Source organism: Carcharodon carcharias, chromosome 11, assembly GCF_017639515.1.
Source record: "Carcharodon carcharias isolate sCarCar2 chromosome 11, sCarCar2.pri, whole genome shotgun sequence".
Taxonomy (NCBI): domain Eukaryota; kingdom Metazoa; phylum Chordata; class Chondrichthyes; order Lamniformes; family Lamnidae; genus Carcharodon; species Carcharodon carcharias.
This window is the reverse complement of record NC_054477.1, coordinates 163439778-163460587: the sequence shown is the minus strand read 5'-3', so window position 1 is coordinate 163460587 and position 20810 is coordinate 163439778. Positions and strand designations below refer to the sequence as shown.

At 46.0% G+C, this 20810-nt stretch overlaps 1 protein-coding gene across 1 annotated transcript in view; it reads left to right on the top strand.

Moving 5' to 3' along the window:
• Positions 1 to 20810, top strand: part of LOC121284041 (collagen alpha-1(IV) chain-like) — a 208769-nt gene that overhangs the window by 179931 nt on the left and 8028 nt on the right. The window contains exons 36-45 of the mRNA XM_041199004.1: positions 1266 to 1355; positions 4114 to 4253; positions 6164 to 6290; positions 6387 to 6467; positions 8834 to 8932; positions 9260 to 9310; positions 10600 to 10785; positions 14384 to 14517; positions 16812 to 16884; positions 20660 to 20731. Coding sequence (XP_041054938.1) covers positions 1266 to 1355; positions 4114 to 4253; positions 6164 to 6290; positions 6387 to 6467; positions 8834 to 8932; positions 9260 to 9310; positions 10600 to 10785; positions 14384 to 14517; positions 16812 to 16884; positions 20660 to 20731 — 1053 coding nt within the window. The remainder of the gene's footprint in view (positions 1 to 1265; positions 1356 to 4113; positions 4254 to 6163; positions 6291 to 6386; positions 6468 to 8833; positions 8933 to 9259; positions 9311 to 10599; positions 10786 to 14383; positions 14518 to 16811; positions 16885 to 20659; positions 20732 to 20810) is intronic.

The following is a 20810-nucleotide window of genomic DNA, read 5'->3' as shown; positions in this document are numbered from 1 at the left end:
TAATCTTTTTAATGAATGGTGTTGACTGAATTGTTAAATACTATCACTTGGGTAGGACAGAACTGAGTGGAATCATTTCTATAGAGCCTTTCGCAGCATCAAAACACTGCAGAGCCAATAATACTTTTGAAATGTAGTCACTGTTGTAATGTAGGAAATGTCACAGATAATTTGTGCACAGCTAGCTCCCAGAAGGAGCAATGTGATAATAACCAGGTCGTTTGTTTTATTGAAGTGGGTTGAGGGGATAAATATTGGTGGGACTCTGGGGAGAGCTCCCCTGTTCTTCACATAATTTCATGGAATCTTTTTATATCCACTTGAGAGGACACCCTTGCCCCCAAATTAACACTGGATAGACAGGCGATGTCCACAAGTGAATTAACTGAGTGACTTTAACCAGAACACACTCCTGAGGCAAGAACTCAGAGGAAGAATGTGTGTCTCCCCTGCAACAATTCACTATGGGGCTGTTTATAGGGTTTTTATAGAATGGTTACAGGATGTTTATGGGCTGTCCGTAGGGTGGTTAATGGATGTTTCTAGGGCTCTTTATAGGGTGGTTAAAGGACATTTATAGGATGCTTCTGTCGCTCCCAGTATGGTGTCATTTTGTGCCATCATGCGATCACTGACCCCTGGCACCTGACCCTGACAGAACCATTGATGGGTCACATGCCCCATTTTCCAAACCGTCAGTGCTTGCTGGACACGCCCAGTCACAGGGACATGCCTTTAATGTTGACACATGGCAGGTTTACCTGATGAATGGATAATCCACACAGGTCATGAGGGTTCTCAATTCAAACCTTGACCTTTGTCAGGTTGGTTGATCTCATTCAGGGCAAAGTGAGAGAGCTCTCAGCTTCCACTGTGAGAGAGGGCACAATTCCACGAGTGGTTAATTAAAACCCAGGTGAAACGGTATGTGTGTGTGTGTTTGTCCAGGTGAAGCGGTATGTGTGTGTGTGTTTGTCCAGGTGAGACTGTATGTGTGTGTCTTTGATTGCATGGTGACCAGGAATCAGGTCAACCTTGAATTCAATAATCTGCCTGCTTTAGTGGAATAGCCCTCCCACACTCATCCACAAGGCTCAGACTGGAACACAAGTGTGGCACTGCCAGGTTGTAGTCTGACCCTACTCCAGTAAACATCTCAAACACAGAAATATAGCTCAAAATATAGAGGGAGGGGAGAGAGAAAATTGGGGAAAAATATAATGGAGTAATAAAACTAATAGAAATGTCACTCCTGCTTCCACTAGGGCCGGTGGGAGACCCAGGAAGACCTGGAAAACCAGGATTGACAGGTGTCCCAGGAGAGAAAGGATCAATTGGAGAAATGGGACTACCAGGTAACCTTGCAAAACAATAAAAACTCTACAAAGTGTGAACACGTCTCAATCTTTCAGTGATTTTGTACCTGTTGGACAGACCGTCCATTGTGTTTTGTTCCAAACAAATGAAAGAAAAGGCTTGCATTTCTATAGCACCTTTCATAGCCTCAGGACAGCCCAAAGCACTTCACACCCCGTGACTTTCTTTTGTAATGAAGGAAACATGGCAGCTGATTTGTGCACAGAAAGATCCCACAAACAGCAATGTGATAATGAGCAGATGCTGAGGGACAAATATTGGACATAGAGGAGAAATCTCCTGCTTTTTCAAAACGGTGCCATGGGATTATTACATCCATTTGTGAGGGTAGATACAGCCTCGGCTTCATGTCTCATCCTAAGGATGGTGCCTCTAACAGTGCAGCATGGCCTCAGCACTGCACTGGGGGTGTCGGCCTGGATTGTGTGTTCAAGTCTCTGGGGTAGCTCTTAAACCTTTGACCTTCTGACTCGGGCGAGGGTCTGCTAGCCGCTGAGTCTCAGCTTGGGCAGGTCGCAACAGTCTCGCATGTGAGATTCTTGAGGCAATCTTATGAAGAATAACCCAAGTCTTTTCCCAGAGACTTCCTCATGGTTTCTGGAAGAGGCTAGTCAGATACATAAAGACAAATAGTAAAAGCTTCTATAGGGATGTAAAAAGGAAGAGATGAGTGAAAGTAAAAGTGGATCCTTTACAGGTAGATCCAGGAGAAATTCTAATGAAGAATAAACATAATGACAGAGACATTAACAAACACCTTCGGCCAGATTTTCATGGAGGAGGCAGGAAGATCGAGTCAGGAAACTTCCCAACTCAGCAGACCCCCGTCTCCTTTAAAATGCCACCCTCCCACCACTTGAGACTGGGGGTTCCCCCTGTGTCTCATGACTCCTCTGAGGTATATGGGTCACTTATTCTTACTGACGGGCCTGACTCCAAAAAGTTACAAGAGTGTGGTGGAGGTTCTGGCTGGACTGCCCATTCCTGCAATGGAGATTGGCAAGGGTGGGCGAACTGCATGCAAACAGGCTACCCAGACCCACACCCTTATCCCTCACTGGCAAAAATTGCCAGCTACTGGTACGGGGGAGTGGGAATCCCAGAATCAGCTCCCACCCACCATTTTTAAAAGGTTCCTGAGAGAGTCTGGCTCAGGGAAAACCCAGGATTTTCTATCTGTCTTCATGATGGAAGAGACAAAAATCATTGTGGAAACAGTGGGGAACCAGGGCTACACTGAGAATGAGGAACTTAAAGAAATTAGTATCAGTAAAGAAATGGTACTGGAGAAAATAAAGGGACTGAAAGTGGTGAAATCCACTGAATCTGACAAGCTGCATCCATGGGGTTTAAAAGTGGTGGCTATGGAGGGTTAATAGATGCATTGGTTTTGATCTTCCTGAACTCTCTAGATTCTAGAACAGTCCCCATGGACTGGAAATGAGTAAAGGTAACTCTGCTATTCAAGAAAGGAGAGAGCAAGTAAACAGGGAACTCTAGGCTTGTTAGCCTGACATCAGTGACAGGGAAAGTTTTAGAATCTATTATTAGGGGACATGGTAACAGGACATTAGAAAATCATAATATGATCAAGTAGAGTCAACACGGATTTATGAAAAGGCAATCATTGGTAGAATTTAATGGCCTCCCTGTGGCGGGTTTGGTGGTGGGTGCTGCTGATTCCAATAAGTGTATGTTGAGGAAGAATGAGCCTGAAGCCAGCCTGCACCTTAAAACAGGTTTATTTCCAAGACAGCAGAGCAGAGTCACAGACTCTCCCAGTCCCTCCCCGACTCTCAGAGTGAACTGGTTTATATACTCCGGGGCGTGGCTGAGTTCCCTCATTCAAAGCCTGATCGAGGGGGTCTGACATCGGGAAGTGGGGGGTGGGGTGGGGGGGGGCGGGGATGCGTGGATGCACTGAGAGCCACCCCCGCCCTTGCTGCTGACCACCCTCTCCCCACTCCCCCACAACACCACCCTCTGACCCCACTCCCACCATCATTCACCTGCGCCTAGGTCCCGTCGGTGAACTTGTGCCTTGGGCGGGTGTAGTATATGCAGCAGGCCCCATCTCCCTGGTGGTGCTGCCAGGCAGTGAAGAGCTGCCAGCCTCCGACTGGCCGGGCAAGGCCTGATACTGCCTAGTTAACGTGGTCCTTCCAGGAAAGAGGCAATGCAGAACTCTCACCAGCTCTCCAGACCCCCGTCACCTCCGTTAAATACCACCCCATGTTTGACTAATCTATTGAGTAACTAGCAGGATGGATAAAGGGAATCAGCAGATATAGTAAATTTGAATTTTCGAAAAGCAATTGATAAGAGGCTATTACATAAAATTAAGAGCTCGTAATTGGGGGTAGTGTTTAGCACGGATTGAGGATTGGTTAATAGACAGGAAATAATCGGAATAAACGGGACATTTTCAGGTTAGTAGGCTGTAACTAGTGGGGTACTGCAAGGAGGTCTGTGCATCAGCAATTCTCAATCTGTATCAATGGCTTAAAAGAGGGGACAGAGTGTAATGGGTCTCTGAGATTGATCTCCATGGGCCATCTAATCTAATTAACACAATTCCATAAGACTTGAATGAAAGCAGGAAGAGATTCATTCGAAGAACAAAGGATTTCATCCATGGGAGGAACATTTCAGCAATCATTGTACATTCAGGCTCGGAACGGGTTGAACTGTTGACCCTACGATAAGAAATTCACCAAGTTGACATTATCTCCTCAGGTACCTCTGGACCCCAGGGTCCCCCAGGTGAGCCAGGACAGACGGGCATCCCAGGTTATACTGGACTGACCGGTGAGAAAGGTGAGAAGGGCATCCCAGGAGTGCCAGGATTCGGAGTTCCAGGTGATCCAGGTCCAAAGGTGAGTTTAGACCTTGAATGATTGTCCAAATATCCCCCTGGAATTGGGACTCTCTGCCGGATAAGTGAAGAAATACATTGCCAAAGAGCCTTGTGGGACAGGAAGATCCCACACTCCAGCCAGTTGACTCCGGTTGGCCTCTGTGTCACTATGATAAAAGGATGGAACAGCTGCACCAGATGTTCCTGATCCTGACGTTGATCCAGTCGCCGAGCTCAATGTGCTCATGGAATCTCTTTTCACCAATTGGCCAGGCTGAACCAGATATCCAGCCAGGACTCTCCCATGAAGACTGGCCATTTGGGATGAGGTAGCATGTAGAGAGTGGCAGCGCTCCAACTCCCAGTGAATAAGGCTGCAGGCCTGGAACAAGAATTTATCAACTCGGCTCCAGAGCTGTATTCAAAAATCGTCCTGTTACAGCTTGTGGGGCGTTGGGGGCTGAAATTAGATTTGGTCATAAGATATAAAACAGGTGGTAACTAATTATCTGTCCTAATATCCCCACAGTCTACATTTGCTCCTGTTAACTTGAAGAGACCTGAATTGATTGGGTGTGAGATGCAAAGGGATTCTGAGGCATTGCTCCAGCGAACTGCACTGGGTTCCTGAGGTGTTGATCGAAAGAACTGCACTGGGATCCTGGGGTGTCACTCCAGTGAGGTGCACTGGGATCCTGAGGTGTCACTCCAGTGAGGTGTATTGGGATCCTGATGTGTCACTCCAGTGAGGTGCATTGGGATCCTGATGTGTCACTCCAGTGGGCTGCACTGAGATCCTGAGGTGTCACTCCAATGGGCTGCATTGGGATTCTGAGGCATTCCTCCAGTGAACTGCACTGGGATCCTGAGGTGTCACTCCAGTGGGCTGCACTGAGATCCTGAAGTGTCACTCCAGTGGGCTGCATTGGGATCCTGAGGTGTCACTCCAGTGGGCTGCACTGGAATCCTGAGGTGTCACTCCAGTGGGCTGCACTGGGATCCTGAGGTGTCACTCCAGTGGGCTGCATTGGGATCCTGAGGTGTCACTCCAGTGGGCTGCACTGGAATCCTGAGGTGTCACTCCAGTGGGCTGCACTGGAATCCTGAGGTGTCACTCCAGTGGGCTGCACTGGGTTCCTGAGGTGTCACTCCAGTGGGCTGCACTGGAATCCTGAGGTGTCACTCCAGTGGGCTGCACTGGGATCCTGAGGTGTCACTCCAGTGGGCTGCACTGGGATCCTGAGGTGTCACTCCAGTGGGCTGCACTGGGATCCTGTTGACCTCCACACAACTCGCCTGAGAAACAAAAGTGAGGCTGAGGCCATTTTACTTCAGGAAACTGGGCTGATGGGGAGATGAGCAGATCTCTCCCCAATCACTTCCTCAAAATTCAAGTCAAGGAATTGTAGAATCTCGCATCACGGAAGGAGATCATTCAGCCCATCATGTCTGTGCTGGCTCTTTGAAAGAGTTATCCAATTAATCCCACTCCCCTTGCTTTCACCCCACAGCCCTGCAATATTTTTTCCCACAAGTTTATATCCAATACCCTTCTGAAATTTTTTACTGAACCTGCTTCCACTGCCCTTTCAGGCAGCGCATTCCAGATCACAACACCTCGCCGGGTTAAAAAAACATTCTCCTCATCGCCCCCTCCCATTCTTTTATCGATTATCATCAACCTGTGTCCCTCTGATTACCAACCCTCCAGTGGAAACAGCTTCTCCTTGTTCACTCTTATCAAAAGCTCCCTGATTTTGAAAATCTCTATTAAATCCGCCCCCCCCCATTCTTCTCTGCTCCAAGGAGAACAATCCCAGCCTCTCCACAGTAACTCTGTACCATGATTTGCGATGGCTCGATGAGAAGGTTGAGATCATTTGCTATGGGTGCGTGCTGAACAGGTTTTATTGTGTGTTGATGATTTAGGGAGATCCAGGTCTGTCAGGCTTCCCAGGTGGCCCTGGACTGACAGGTGAGCCAGGTTTGCCAGGCTTGTCGGGATCGCTGGGGCCAACGGGACCAAAGGGCAGCCCAGGTGTGCCGGGAATCCCAGGTAAGGTGGCTAGAATTCCCCTGAAGCTGAAATGACTCGTTTGAATTCTCTGAATGAAGAGGGGAGCTTAATAAATCTATATGATCATTTCTCTAGGTAACCCAGGACTTCCAGGAAGTAAAGGCAGCATTGGTCTCCCAGGTGAACCAGGTTTCTCAGGAATTCCAGGACAGCCAGGTACAGATAAGTAGCAAGCAAAACTATTCCTCCAAAATATTGGTTCAATCTTTTTTTAAAATGTTCAATTATATGTAACATGAGCGCAAGTTGTTTTGACTGTCCAGTCTGTATAGGTATCTATTCTACACATGAGAGGTTTCCTAATCCCACTTCCCCCATCCCCAGCACAGCGTTCCCATTTCTTTTATTTTATTAACTTTTGTTAATGAGATGTGGGCATTGCTGGCTGGGCCAGCGTTTATTGCCCATCCCCAGTGTGGTGTAGGTACACCCACTGTGCTGTTAGGGAGGGAGTTCCAGGACCTTGACCCAGAGACAGTGAAGGAACAGTGATATATTTCCAAGTCAGGATGGTGAGTGACTTGGAGGGGAACTTCCATGTGGTGGTGTTCCCATGTGTCTGCTGCCCTTGTCCTTCTAGATGGTGGTGGTCATGAGTTTGGAAGGTGCTGTCCTAGGAGCCTTGGTGAGTTCCTGCGGTGCATCTTGTAGACGGTACACACACTGCTGCTATTGTGTGGCGGTGGTGGAGGGAGTGAATGTTTGTGAATGGGGTGCCAGTCAAGTGAAGCTGCTTTGTCCTGGATGGTGTCGAGTTTCTTGAGTGTTGTGGGAGCTGCACTCATCCAGGCAAGTGGAGAGTATTCCATCACACTCCTGACTTGTGCCTTGTGGATGGTGGACAGGCTTTGGGGAGCAGGAGTTGGGTTACTCGTCACAGGATTCCCAGCCTCTGACCTGCTCTTGTAGCCACGGCGTTTATATGGCTGGTGTCTTTATCCCTCTTTCTTTCAATCAGCTGTCAACTCTATTTGTAAACGTAGTCACAGTCCCTGTTTCAATCACTAATGAATTCCATAGCCTCAGGATCCTCTGTGAGTACAGATGTCCTGATACTGTTCCTGATATCTGTGTCCCCTTGGTCAAGACTGTCTTCCCCTGCCCTATCCTGAATTTTAAACAATGCCCCCCCCACCCACAACCTTTCTCCATCTCTGAGCTTGTCCAATCTTCCTGTACATTGCCTTCAGTTCCCAAGTGAAGCTAAACATCCCACTGAAAATGAGGCCTTGAGATGATAGAGGCCTCCCAGTGAGAACCAGCCATCCATCCGAATTCTGTTCTGGGAGTGACCCTCCTGTCCACCCTCCTCCTGCTTCCATTTATCCAGCATTGCGCACATCCCAAGATCCAATCAGAAATGCTGTATGGTTATCTGTAAAGAGATGAATTAAAAAGAACGTGGATCATCATGTTAGAAAGAACATTAAGGGTTAATTCTCCAACAAGACACAGAACTTGGTGTTACATAGTGTTGATCTGAGGCTTTTTCAGTGTGACTTGCAACTAGAAACATCCAATCGGTACGTTTGCTCTTTATTCAACCATTCAAGTTCCAAAGGTCTCCTTGGGGGACATTTCTGATCGAATCTGGAACTCTCTCTGTGAGAATGTTGTTAATGCTGGGAGTCATTTGAACTTTCCCACAGATTTTTGTAGGGAAAGGATATCTATCAGGAGATAACAGAGAAAAGAGGAGTAAATGGAATTGAGGTATAATCAGCCATGATCTCGTTGAATGCTAGAACAGGCTTGAGGGGCTGAATGGCCTCCTCCTATTTGTATCTTCCTGTTAGAAAATAATGGTCCTGGAAGGAAACAAGATGAAAAAGAAGATGGATATTATGTGTATCATAATATGACCTTAGCATTCCTCATGAATACACCTCAAATATGGCATCGATCATATTGACCAGTATTGTCCTAGATTTAGTCACTGGCGTTTATTGACCTCTCTGGCCTCCAGCTACAGGGGAATGCCACAGAATCCCTGGGCCATTCCTGATCACTACCCAACAACCCCTTTTTGGGATTTCATGCCTGGAGTTATAAGCATTGGAATGGCATCAATGATGTCCTTTATTGGCTAGCCTTCCAGCACTCAATTCAAGATGTGTACAATGGGAATAACCACCTGTGATACCCTTGAGGTCCTTCCCCAAACGTGGGCTGGGATTTTCCGGTCCCACCAGCAGCGTGACCCGTTGTGGGCGGGATGGGAAATTTGGTGGACCGGCAAAAAGTCCATCGACGCTCTGCGGGAATTTCAGCAGGACCGGAAAATCCCAGCCACGGTTTGTTATTTTCAAGGGATGAGATGCAATGAGAAAGAATTGGAGGAGAAAAATTGAAACGTTTAGATTTTGCCCACAACCCAACTTGTCTTCATGACATTTTTTCCAAATAACAGCTACGAACCTGCTGGTCAATGGACGGGGGTCCGAGCAAGGTCATCCACTGCTCTCTAAATTGCAGATTTTAGTTTTGTGGATCTTTTTATGATTGTTGTTTTCTCGTGTCAGGTCCTCCTGGTCCTCCAGGCATCCCAGGAATTCTTGGAGAGAAAGGCTCAAGAGGCCTTGACGGAATCCCAGGAGTGATTGGCGAAAAGGGTAACCAAGGTATGTGTGTCTAATGCATAGGGGTAAATCTTTGAGGTTGTGACACAATGCATAGGGTCCTTCTAAAATCCCAAATATAAGCTAACAATTCAAACAACCAGTTGCAAAGGGTTTGGGCCGAGGGCGCGGGTGATAGTATGTCTGCCATTTGGAGGTCTCGAGAAGGCAGCATTGATGGAGAATTCCTCCATGCTGGACATCGTGCCTGGATTGTAGTGAATCTCCTCTGTATTAAAAACACCAGTTTAAGCGTGGAAACACTGAAGATTACTCTAATTTACAATCTTGCATCTAACGTCCAATCTGTACTTTTTGCACATTGTTTAGGCATCCCAGGAAGAGATATCCCAGGAATCTCAGGTCTGCCAGGAACTAAAGGTAAAGTCACCTGTTCTTAAAAAAAATGCTCCATCTCCACCTCTCTGTCTCCTCCTTTCAGATGCCCCTTAAAACCTGTCATTGGTTTTTGGAATATGGTTATTCCTCCACCTTCACTGTTGGCATCTACGGATTAAATTCCCTCTTTTAGCAGCTTAACACTTTACCTTCCTAACCAGAAGCTTTAGCCTAATGTTTGAATCAGGCAATGGCTAAATTTGAGAAGCAATGACACAAAGAACAGTAGCAGCAGTGTGTGTACCATCTACAAGATGTACTGCTGCGACTCACCAAGGCTCCTTAGACAGCACCTTCCAAACCCACAACCACGACCATCTAGAAGGACAAGGGCAGCAGATACATGGGAACACCAGCACCTGGAAGTTCCCCTCTAAGTCACTCACCATCCTGACTTGGAAATATATCGGCCGTTCCTTCACTGTCGCTGGGTCAAAATCCTGGAACTCCCTCCCTAACAGCACTGTGGATGTACCGACACCACATGGACTGCAGCGGTTCAAGAAGGCAGCTCACCACCACCTTCTCAAGGGGCAATTAGGGATGGGCAATAAATGCTGGCTTAGACTGTAATGGTAACATTCCAAAATGAATTTAAAAGAACACCAAACACAAAAGGAATTACCCAGGGAGGCTATGGACACCAGTGTATCAGCTAACGAGCTGGAGGCAACAGGACCTTCTCCTAATCTTTCACAGGATGAGGGTATCACTGGGCTAGGCTGGTATTTTTCCCATCCCTCATTGCCCTTGAGGAGGTGGTGATGTGCCACCTTCTTGAACCATGGCAGTTCATGTGATGTGGGATAGTATGTGGACTTACGACCGGACTCATGGCAAGCAGTATACCTTAGAGCAAGCAAAGCCTATTCACTCAGAGTCTGTTTAAGCAGCCTTCTACAACAAGCCATCTAAAGATTCCAGTTCAACTACAGCAAACAGCCCTCATGACTGAAAACTACAGCAACCTCTCTCAATGAAAGCAGATACAGTCCATGCAGATGGCTATATAAAAAAAGTGTCTAAAATCAATCCCAGTCATTTATAGCAGTGCGGCTCCAGGAATGATTAGCCAATCATCTTCCTCCTGGCTTGTAAGAATGGTGTCACTAGGTGCAACCGGAATTACCTCCACTGCCCCCTCCCCCCAACCACCTTGCACAAACCCAGAGTTTTGCTGTCACAAGACTGACAGTGTTTCCAACTGTGATCACCTGTGGAGCCGGTGGCTGCATCATCTACATTGTGCTAACTGTGTGCTCTTTCAACAGGTTTGAAAGGTGACCCTGGTTTACCAGGATACCCGGGTTCACCTGGAGTTCCGGGTATTAAAGGAGACCGAGGGTTTCCAGGTCTCAAAGGCCATCAGGGCAGTCAAGGTCCTCCGGGACCCCCCAATGTAGCTCTGGAGGGACCAAAAGGTGAAAAAGGAACTGTCGGTGAAACAGGCCATCCGGGTAAGTTGTCCATCTTGACTGAAGATTTGCTGTGACGATGAATGAGTAGAACACTAACTCCTGCCAATGCAGGATGGCCGGTCTGCACATGCTCCCTGGCATGGGCATGCACGGAATGCCAGTGATGTCATTCCACTGTGCCCAGCTGCTAATGCACCTCTGTGTGTGGGCGAGAGAAGCTTTCCTATCTGTATGGACGCAATGCCTGCAATGAATATGGTCAGAAGTTTAGGTTTAGCCAGAAGAGCAATAACGTTATCTGTCGATTAATTAATAAATCAATTATTTATTTTCAGCCACAATTATTTGTGATTGTTTGTTGGCCAATGAATGCATTCTGAAGATCATGTGCTCCTTGGCTTTGCTTGGTCTCAAGTCTATTCAGTGTGGAATCCCAAATACATGTGGAAGAATCTTAAAACTAAACTGTCAGGAAATTCATCAAAGATTCCACTTACTTACCTCATTTGGAGTGCCCACTCTCTTCACACACCGTGTACATCCATAAATCTTAGAATAAAGGATCCCCAAACCCTCTTAGTGTTGGAATTTAACCAGCCAAAACTGCTCACAGAGGATAAGTGAACTGCTGGTCCAGTTACAGCCTCACTTCTTTAAGAATGATCTGGAAACAATTTGATGAGACCCAGGCTCCAGGGACAGGTATCTTTCCAAAGTCCAATGTTGAGCCAGCCAAACTCAGTAACAGTAGGTTGCCCTGGCAAACTGTGTACATCTCTGGTTCATGTGTCTAATTGTTGACTCTGCCAGAGAGGATAAGCTGAAACCCAATCCCCCCTGGTTAAAACACATTCCTAAGGAGACCCTGCTCACACAGGTTGCATGAAATCACATCAACCCAGATCAAGCAATAATGACACAGGGAGGTCTTTAAAGATTGTTTAGCCGATCAAGAACCATTAAAATACTGTGTGTGAAAGACCCCTTATTTCATGTCTGGACTTCAAGCCTGCTATTAAATTTTGTGCTTAAATTACACTTCCATGAAATTATATGCCTAGTTTAAAAATAAAATACTAAAACAAAAGTCATTATTTTTTTCCCCCAACCACTTTACTTGTCTGCTGCTAACTCAAATATGAAAGATTGCAAATGCAAGAAATCTGAAATAAAGGCAAAACATTGAGAACGCACAGTAAGCGTGCCGGTATCTGAAAAGAGAAAGCCAAGTCCTATATGTCAAGTCTTGGTCAGAGTAGCAGTTGAACAAAAATCTTCAGCCCTTAAAGTTCAATGGAATGTTGTGTTAGACAATTTTAATAGGCGAGTTTGGAAAATAGCATCACAATATTGTTACTGATATCCAGTTGCAGCTTGTGTGGGATGTGGTTATACAAATTCGTGTATGTACGCATCTGATAGTCCCCTTCAGGTTGGCATTAACAGGTATTAAAATAAAGCATTTTGGTTTGTCTATACAAACCAAAATGCAATGGGGATGTTTGTGCAGTACATTTAATATTGACGACAGGTTTAAAATAAAGTGGACACGGTTTAAGATTTCTGCCTTTCTTCTTAAAAAGATATTGGTGAAGTCATTATTCACAAAGTAATTAATTCAAGTTTAACAGTGGGGTGGGGGCTTTGACCATTGCTTAAACAGCGGGGTAAACACAGCTGTGATTATTTGAGCGGTGCCATTTTTGGTCCTGGCTGTTGCCGACACCATCGCTCGCTATGACACAAGGGAACAACAGAATCGACTGCACTTGCCCAGCATTGACTGCAGAGTTGTTAGCAAACGCAACCTAGTTAGAATCACACTAACTCCCTGCTCCTCATATAACATCACGACCCAGAAAGAGGCCATGTGGCCCATCATGCTTGTGTTCACAGATCTATCCAATTCACCCCTGCCCCTTCCCTGAAACTCCAGAATTATTTGCCTTTTCAATTATTTATCCAATTCCTTTTGAAAGTTCCTATTAAATCTGCTTCCACCGCCCTATCAGGCAGTGCATTCCAGTTCACAATAACTCACTGCATAAAAAAGCAAATTCTCCTCATCTCCCCTCTGGATCTTTTGCCAATTATCTTAAACAATTGTCTCTTTGGAAACAGCCTCTCCTGCTAGTAAGAAGAACAGCAGTTGTGTAACTGGTATGAATTATAACCACACATTGCCTCCATTACAATTATAATATTCTGATTACATTTATTATAATTATAACTATGTCATAAACAAAAGCTTGTTCAGTTGACAATATTTGAATAAGACTGGGCGTTCGCCCCAGTGTCCCGGCCAATATTTATTCAGTATCATCAAATCGTTAATTGGTCATTTTTTCTCATTGCTGCCATGGGATTATCCTGTGCACAAGCAAATTACATTCCTACAGCATCTTTCATGGTGATAGGTCCTCCCAAAGAGTTATACAGCCAATGAAGCACTTTTTGAAGTGAAGTCAATATTACAATGTAGGAGATGGTGGAGCTCCCATAAACTGCAGTCAGACAACACCAGGTGATCTGTTTAATTGAGGGATAAACATTGTCCAGGACACTGGTCAGAACTGCCCTGTTCTTCCTTGAAATATTCGATCTTTCACGTTGACCTGAGAGGGCAAACAGCCTCGTTCTAAACATCTCATCTGAAATGCAGTACCTCAGACAGCACAGCACTCCCTCAGTACTGCACTGGATTGTCAACTTCAGATTTTTCTGCTCAAGTCTCTGGAGTGGGATTTGAACCCACAACATCCTGGCTCAGAGGCTAAAGAGTGTGTTATTCATGGGGCCATGTAACTGTTCCCCTCTTGGGAAGACTTGATGACTGGACTAAAAAATGTGACATCATTGAGTTTCACCAATGTTGTAATTACATAACTGACGAATGGATTCCTCTGTTCTGTAAGATTTTATGTAAATGACCTGAAGACCACAGCATGCTCAAATCCACCAGTTTCCCTTGTGACTCTCCCTGACACTGGGGTAGGATATGGAAGCAATCTACCTCTTGCTTATCGCGCACACACTTCTTGGATGGGCAGTTTGGTGACCTCAGCCTGAGGTAGGGATGGAATTTTAAACGGAAGTTCTGGATCTGGGAGTGGTGGTAACTGCGGGGTGTGGAGTCACCCCACAGTTAATGTTATAGAGAAAAAGACATGGATGAGAGAGCAGGAGCAGTTTGTTGGGTTCACCAATCGGATAACCAATTTCCCAAGACCTTTCCACCAGAATGCCCAGGAAATGGATCTTTATATCCTGGAGTCTCTGGAAAGGTTGTTAATCCGACATGGACTGGGGAAACAATGACGCTCATTTCCAATTAGTTTCCAGCCCTTCCTATTGGCTGTATCTGATGCTTGAACAAAGCTCTGCTGCGCTTGCTAAACAATTGGCAATGCTGCCACCACACCCACATCTAGAACCTTCCCGGTTGACACAAATGTCAACACCACAGATAAGAGTCTTCCAAACAATTCAAAGGTTGTGGTTGAATATTCACTTGCATTTGGACAATTGTAATGGAGGTTTTCAGCTCTAGAGCTACTGAGATCTGAGTACATGGTCTTTGGGGCTTGCTTGGAAGGTTATTAGAAAATTTTGATGAGCACCTAATTCCTTTTTACAGGGGCCCCTGGTATTCAAGGAGGTCCTGGAGCTCCGGGACCGCATGGAGCCAAAGGAGAGAAAGGAGAGATAGGGTTTTCAGGATCCCACGGCTTTCCTGGACCCAAGGGGGAGAGAGGAGTCCAAGGGTCTCCTGTAAGTTACATTATTGCACATACTATCCAAGTGTTCACTGCTGTTCATCAAATGCATTTAAGGGGAAGCTAGATAGCCAAATGAAGGGAATAGAAGGATTTGCTAATATGGTGAGATTGAGTAGGATGGGAGGAGGTGCAAGTGGAGCATAAACACCGGTCGGGCCAAATGGCCTGTTCCTGTACTGTAGCCTTGATGTAATTCTACCTATTAATTTTAATGGTAGCTAATCCATAACTCCTTGGCCAAATACCCAATTTTTCACATTGTAAGGTAGATGCCAAATAGAACACTTGCATCTCCCCAACAATATGGAAAATTGCCCAAGTTTATCCTGTCCACAAAAAGCAGGACAAATCCAGTCTGGCCAATTACTGCCCCATCAGCCTCCTGTCAACCAATAGCAAAGTGATGGAAGGTGCAGTTGACAGGGGCTATCAGGCAGTATTAACTCAACAATAACCTGCTTACCAACACACAGCTTTTTCCGCCAGGGCCACTCAGTTTTTTTTTAATATTCATTCATGGGATGTGGGTGTCGCTGGCTAGGCCAGCATTCACTGTCCATCCCTAATTGTCTTTGAAAAGGTGATAGTGACCTGCCTTCTGTTGCAGTCCATGTGGTGTAGGTACACCCACAGCGTTGTTAGGGAGGGAGTTCCAGGATTTTGACCCAGTGACAGTAAAGGAACATGGCTCCTGACCTCATTATATTCAAACTGGACAAAAGAGCTGAACTCCTGAGGTGAGGTGAGAGTGACTGCCCTTGACATCAAGGCCGCATTTGACCAAGTGTGGTATCAAGGAGCCCTAGCAAAACTGGAGTTAATGGGAATCAGGGGGAAAACTCTTCGCTGGTCTTAACAAACTCAAAGGAAGTTGGTTGTGAATGTTGGAGGTCAACGATCTCAGCCCCAGTGTAAGATTTGAGTTTGGGGGTCAGAGATGACCCAAAAAAAGTGGGTCTTTTTCATAAGGATTTTAAACTAGTGATTTAAGAAGCAACAGTTTAAACATGATGCATAAGCTGAATAGACAGGAAAAACAAATGACCCATAATAAGTAAGATCAGTTTACTGGTCCCGGAGGGAGAATGGTTGATGCAGAATGTGAGATGACCTCCATAACTGTTGGCAGTAGCCAGCATCCCCTAGCTGAGGTGAGACTCTCTTTTTCCTGTCTCCCTCAGTCTGCTCCTTATGAATCACTTCGAAAAACTCTTTTCTGTCCAAAGTGATTTTTTTCCGCTCTCGAGAGCCTGTTCTTGACCTTTTCTCAGAGTGTTGGTTTATGTACGAGCCACGAGATACAATCTTATTAGGAATGTCTGTGCTACAATCTCCCTGCCAGAGATAACAGGTCAGCCTGTGTTGTTCAGCCAGTAAACCGCTGTGGGAGCTTTCTTCATAATTCCAGTTGTGATTGGAGAATATCACAAAATATGAACCATACCCGTCAAATAGGACATCACCAAACATGGAGACAGTATCACCAGCTAAATTGGGGATATGCACAATTGGAAGTGATTGTACCGGGTGAATAAATTGCATCTGCAGGAACAGAGATTAAATCATTCACATGTTCCAAGGCAAATGACATTCCGAGAGTACAGAAACCATGTTCAGTTCTGGGCACCGCACCTCCGGAAGGATATATTGGCCTGAGAGGGAGTGAAATGCAGATTCTCCAGAATGATCCCAGGGCTGAAAGGGTTAAATTACGAGGACAGGTTGCACAGACTGGGCTTGTATTCCCTCAAGTTTAGAAGATTAAGGGGTGATCTAATTGGGATGTTGAAGATGATTAAAGGATTTGATAGGGTTGATAAAGAGAAACTACTTCCTCGGTAGGGGGGATGTGGTGTGGGGAGGGAGAGGAATCCAGAACAAGGGGCCAGAACCTTAAAATTGGAGCCAGGCCGTTCAGGGGTGATGTCAGGAAGCACTTCCTCACACAAAGGGGAGTGGAAATCTGGAACTCTCTCCCCCCCACCTCAGAAACCCGTTGAGGTTGGGGGTTGGGGTTGATTAAAATTTCAAAATGGAGATGGATAGATTTCTGTTGCTTAAAGGAGTCGAGGGATACGGAACAAAAAACGGATGGTTAAAGTTGATGAACAATGATCTAATTTACTGGAAGAACAGGGTCAAGGGGCTGAATATTCTCAGTTTCTACAATATAGTGTGTGAGCGCCGAACAGATTGACAAAGATGGTGACTGATAATCGGAAGCCATCAGGTAGATGATGATTGGTTTTGCTCTGAATGATTAAACATGGACTGTCTTCCCCACAGGGCAATGCTGGTTACCCTGGTGTTCCAGGGCCAAAAGGTGAATCAGGACCTCATGGAGTTCCAGGCTTTATTGGTTCGTTAATAATTTATTCAACTAATGAATTGCTAATCTAAGGTTGTTAAAGTATATACGGTTACAATGAATAAAGTCGGATTTGTTATGATCCAGTTAGGGACCAGGAACTTGTTGTTTAAAGTAGAAAAATTTTGAAATCCCAGTTACCCGCTAGGAGAATTTTAAAATTCCACAGTTTTAAACAAGCAAAATAAACTTTACTATACAAAGTTAGAAAAGTAAAACAATTTACAATATTTATCTGATACTCTGACATTTAGAATTAACATGAGGTAAATATGAATTAACAAGAAAACTGTGTTTGAACACCCCACATTGCATATTAAATGGCAGATGCAACCAGGACAGATCCCATGGATTTCAAAGCAACCCACCCAGATATCAGTGACCACTGTGAGTCACAAAATCTTGATAAAACTCAAGTCTCCCTTATGAGGGATTTCAACACTTTACTTTTGCGGGTCCAGCCTCTGAATTCCCTGAAAAGCCACTCCGACTCAGACTACCTCAATGACTGGCCACCTCCCGATGCTTCAAACTCTTGTCTTGAGACTGCACTCCACGGGATTCACAAAACTTCCTCCAGCCTCTAATTACCGGCACACTTCCCTCTCTTTCACAGGCCCCTAGCTTCCCTAAGCTGGCACTGTCCTGGGTTTCTCCAAACTCCAGTCTCCTGGCAGCACCACGCTAAAAATACTCGCAGGACTTCTCGGAGCCTTAATTGCCTCCAGGACAGAAGCAGTGACCTTCCACCACCTTCTTAGCTCCCAGGGCTTCTCTGAGCCCTAACTGCCCAAAGCCTGGTGACAGCAGCACCTTTTCACTACCCTCTTCCCTGTTGCAGAACACTCAGATAAATTGAAACCTGAGAACCTTACCACTGCCTCATGATGGTGCAGCCTTTCAAGGTTCACTGAATTCTTTTAAACTAACTCAGCTCTAACTTCCCAAAACAAAACACCTCTCTGGAGTGCACTTCTTTGCAAGCAATGTAGACATCACATCTCCTCCAGCTCTCCAGCTAAGTAAGCCCACCTGCTGTTTTAGGATAAAAGTAAAGTACTGCCGATGCTGGAAATCTGAAATAAAATCAGAACGTGCTGGAAAAGCTCAGCGGGTCTGAAATCATCTGTGAAGAGAGAAACAGAGTTAATGTTTCAATTTTCAGAACCCTCCGGCATTGCGGCACTCCCTCAGCACTGACGTTCCAACAGTGCGGCACTCCCTCAGCACTGACGCTCCAACAGTGCGGCACTCCCTCAGCACTGACGCTCCAACAGTGCGGCACTCCCTCAGCACTGACGCTCCAACAGTGCGGCACTCCCTCAGCGCTGACGCTCCAACAGTGCGGCACTCCCTCAGCGCTGACGCTCCCACAGTGCGGCACTCCCTCAGCGCTGACGCTCCAACAGTGCGGCACTCTCTCAGCGCTGACGCTCCAACAGTGCGGCACTCCCTCAGTACTGCACTGGGAATGTCAGCCTGGATTTTTGTGCTCAAGTCTCTGGAGTGGGCCTTAAATCCACAATTTCCTGACGTAGGTGATGGCGCTACCCACTGAGGCATGGCTGACACTCTCATGAATGCTAACAGATACATGTCCTTGGGTAGATTTTGTGCTCCTAGCTTGGGGTCATTTATGTCAGGAGCTCTTATTCTCCCCTCAGCTCATAAGGAATGAAGTTCAGCCTGGCTACCAGTAGTTTCAGCCGATGCATTCCTGACTGCCAGTGGGTGAATCACAGAATCACCGTGTTGTGAATTGGGGTGTGGTCCTCAGTGGGTCCTGCAGGATTGGCCTCTGACCTCCACCCCCAGGGCACCAAGCCCCGGTGTACCAGAAGCAGCTAAGTGCATGCTTCTTCCTTCACCCCCTCCACTTTATATCGAAATGTTGGTGCTAATGGGTTCAATCTTTATTCTGCACATCTTATATCATCAAGGCTGATTATTAGAGGTATGCAGTTTATCAGATTATTTACAGATATGCAGTTTATTAGGTTATTAGAGATACACAATTTACTCCACAGTAACTCCTGTAGGCTGCACCGCCCCCCACCCTGCGTGATCTCCCCAGTCTGAGATCCTTTTCCAACAGCCCACAACATCAAATCACAAATAAACTCTGCCCCAACATATTTTAAAGAATATTTCCTTAAACGCTCTTTATGTCCTTCTACAATTTAAATGTGTGTGTGTGGTCACAGGGGCAATGGCCCAGTTTTTATACTTGAACCCGAACTGGCACTGAGTACTGTTAATGTGCGGTGTCCTTTAGGAATATAATTCCAACATTAAAGTGAGACAATTTTCACTCCACCCAGCTAAGGAAGTAACAATCTCTGATTAATATAATTTAATATTATATCTACTCTACCCAAACTTATCTCTGCCTCATGTCTGGCTCTGTTAGGTAGAGATTGGCTCCAGCGACTAGGCAATAACTGAGTTATTAGGCGTAATCCTCCCAGTCTAAGTTTGGTGGTGGGCGTGGAAATGGGAGTGGGGGAGGGGGTGTGGCTGAACACATGTAACCTTGTGCTATTCCACTTGTTAAATGTGTATCCATGAGGAACTCGCCGATCCCCAAGGTGGGGACAAGCAGGAAGTCGCCACCCCCGCTGTTACCTCGTGGGGTTGAAGGTCCAGGTGCCATATTTTGAGGGCATCTGGACAGCCTGCACCATCCCTTCCACCTTTGCCCAGCCTCTGCTTCACCCTTCCCCCTTCTTCCAGCCTTCGTCTGCTGCCCATTTTCATTCTTGGTGTAGCTTCTGCTACCGGCACTCGAGAAGAGTCAAGTTGTGCAAGGTCTCCACGACGGCGAACACGACATCTACTGACCTCAAAGCTGTGGAAGTGGTGAAGTTCACTAGGAGCACACCTCTTATATACAGTTGTAAAACTGAACACTCTAATTTCCCACTGGCAGAGAACTTAACTTGGAGGGGGAGCTTAATCCCGGCCAGGCGGCTTTTTAATGAGCGTTCATGAGATGCTAAAGCATGAAAAAGGGCTTCCTGACATTGTTTGTTGGCCTTTAACATCCAAGGAATAAATTCCTCCAGTTCAGCCCAACACCTAGAGACTGATTTTTGACCTCCGGCCAAATTAAATTCCATCCCCTGCCATGCTTCTCGCTGCTGACCGGACCGGAAGATTCTGCCCATTGTTTGTATCACGTGGACCACCACGATGGCAGGAGGGGAGTGAGATGGACAGTCTGTTCATTCCGCTGTTCCAGACGGCCTGCTTGCTAACTGTGAAACTCCATGACCCCTCTTCCAGCTCATACATCATCCCTCTGACACCAGGATCAGTTTTAGTTTCTATGTACACTCTGGTGTAAAAGAGGACTGTCACACCATCTAAACATCCATCCGGTCAGCCATCGCTCCTTTCCAATCAGTGGCCGGAACCTGGATTACAGTTGGAAATTAAGAAGGAAGGTTTGTGGCTGGAACCAAAGGGACTGGCTTTGGTTTTCCAAATGTGAGGTGGGGGGGGGGTGCAGCTTATAGCAGAGAAATAGGAGGGGACACGACGATAGATCCTTGAGGAAGAGGAGAGGTAATGGTGCGGGAGTGGAAACAGAAACTGTCACAGGCGATTCTGTAGCTGTGATTGGATGGGTAATATTGTGTAATGAATTGTAACACGCTTTACATCATTGGAACCTTGTAGTTGTTTGATTCCTTTTGGAAATGTTGGACAGTTTCAGATTTGAACGCAGTGTACGTAAACATTCTTTTCACTAATATCTTTCTAGGAGTCAAAGGTGTAGCGGGAGTCCCTGGATTTCCAGGTACACAGGGTGAGAGAGGACCACCTGGACTACCTGGTAAACAGTTTTGTTCCTTTTCCATCTTGCTCTCAAACACCTAGCGGGGCACCACAATATTTTATGAATTTAAATAAAG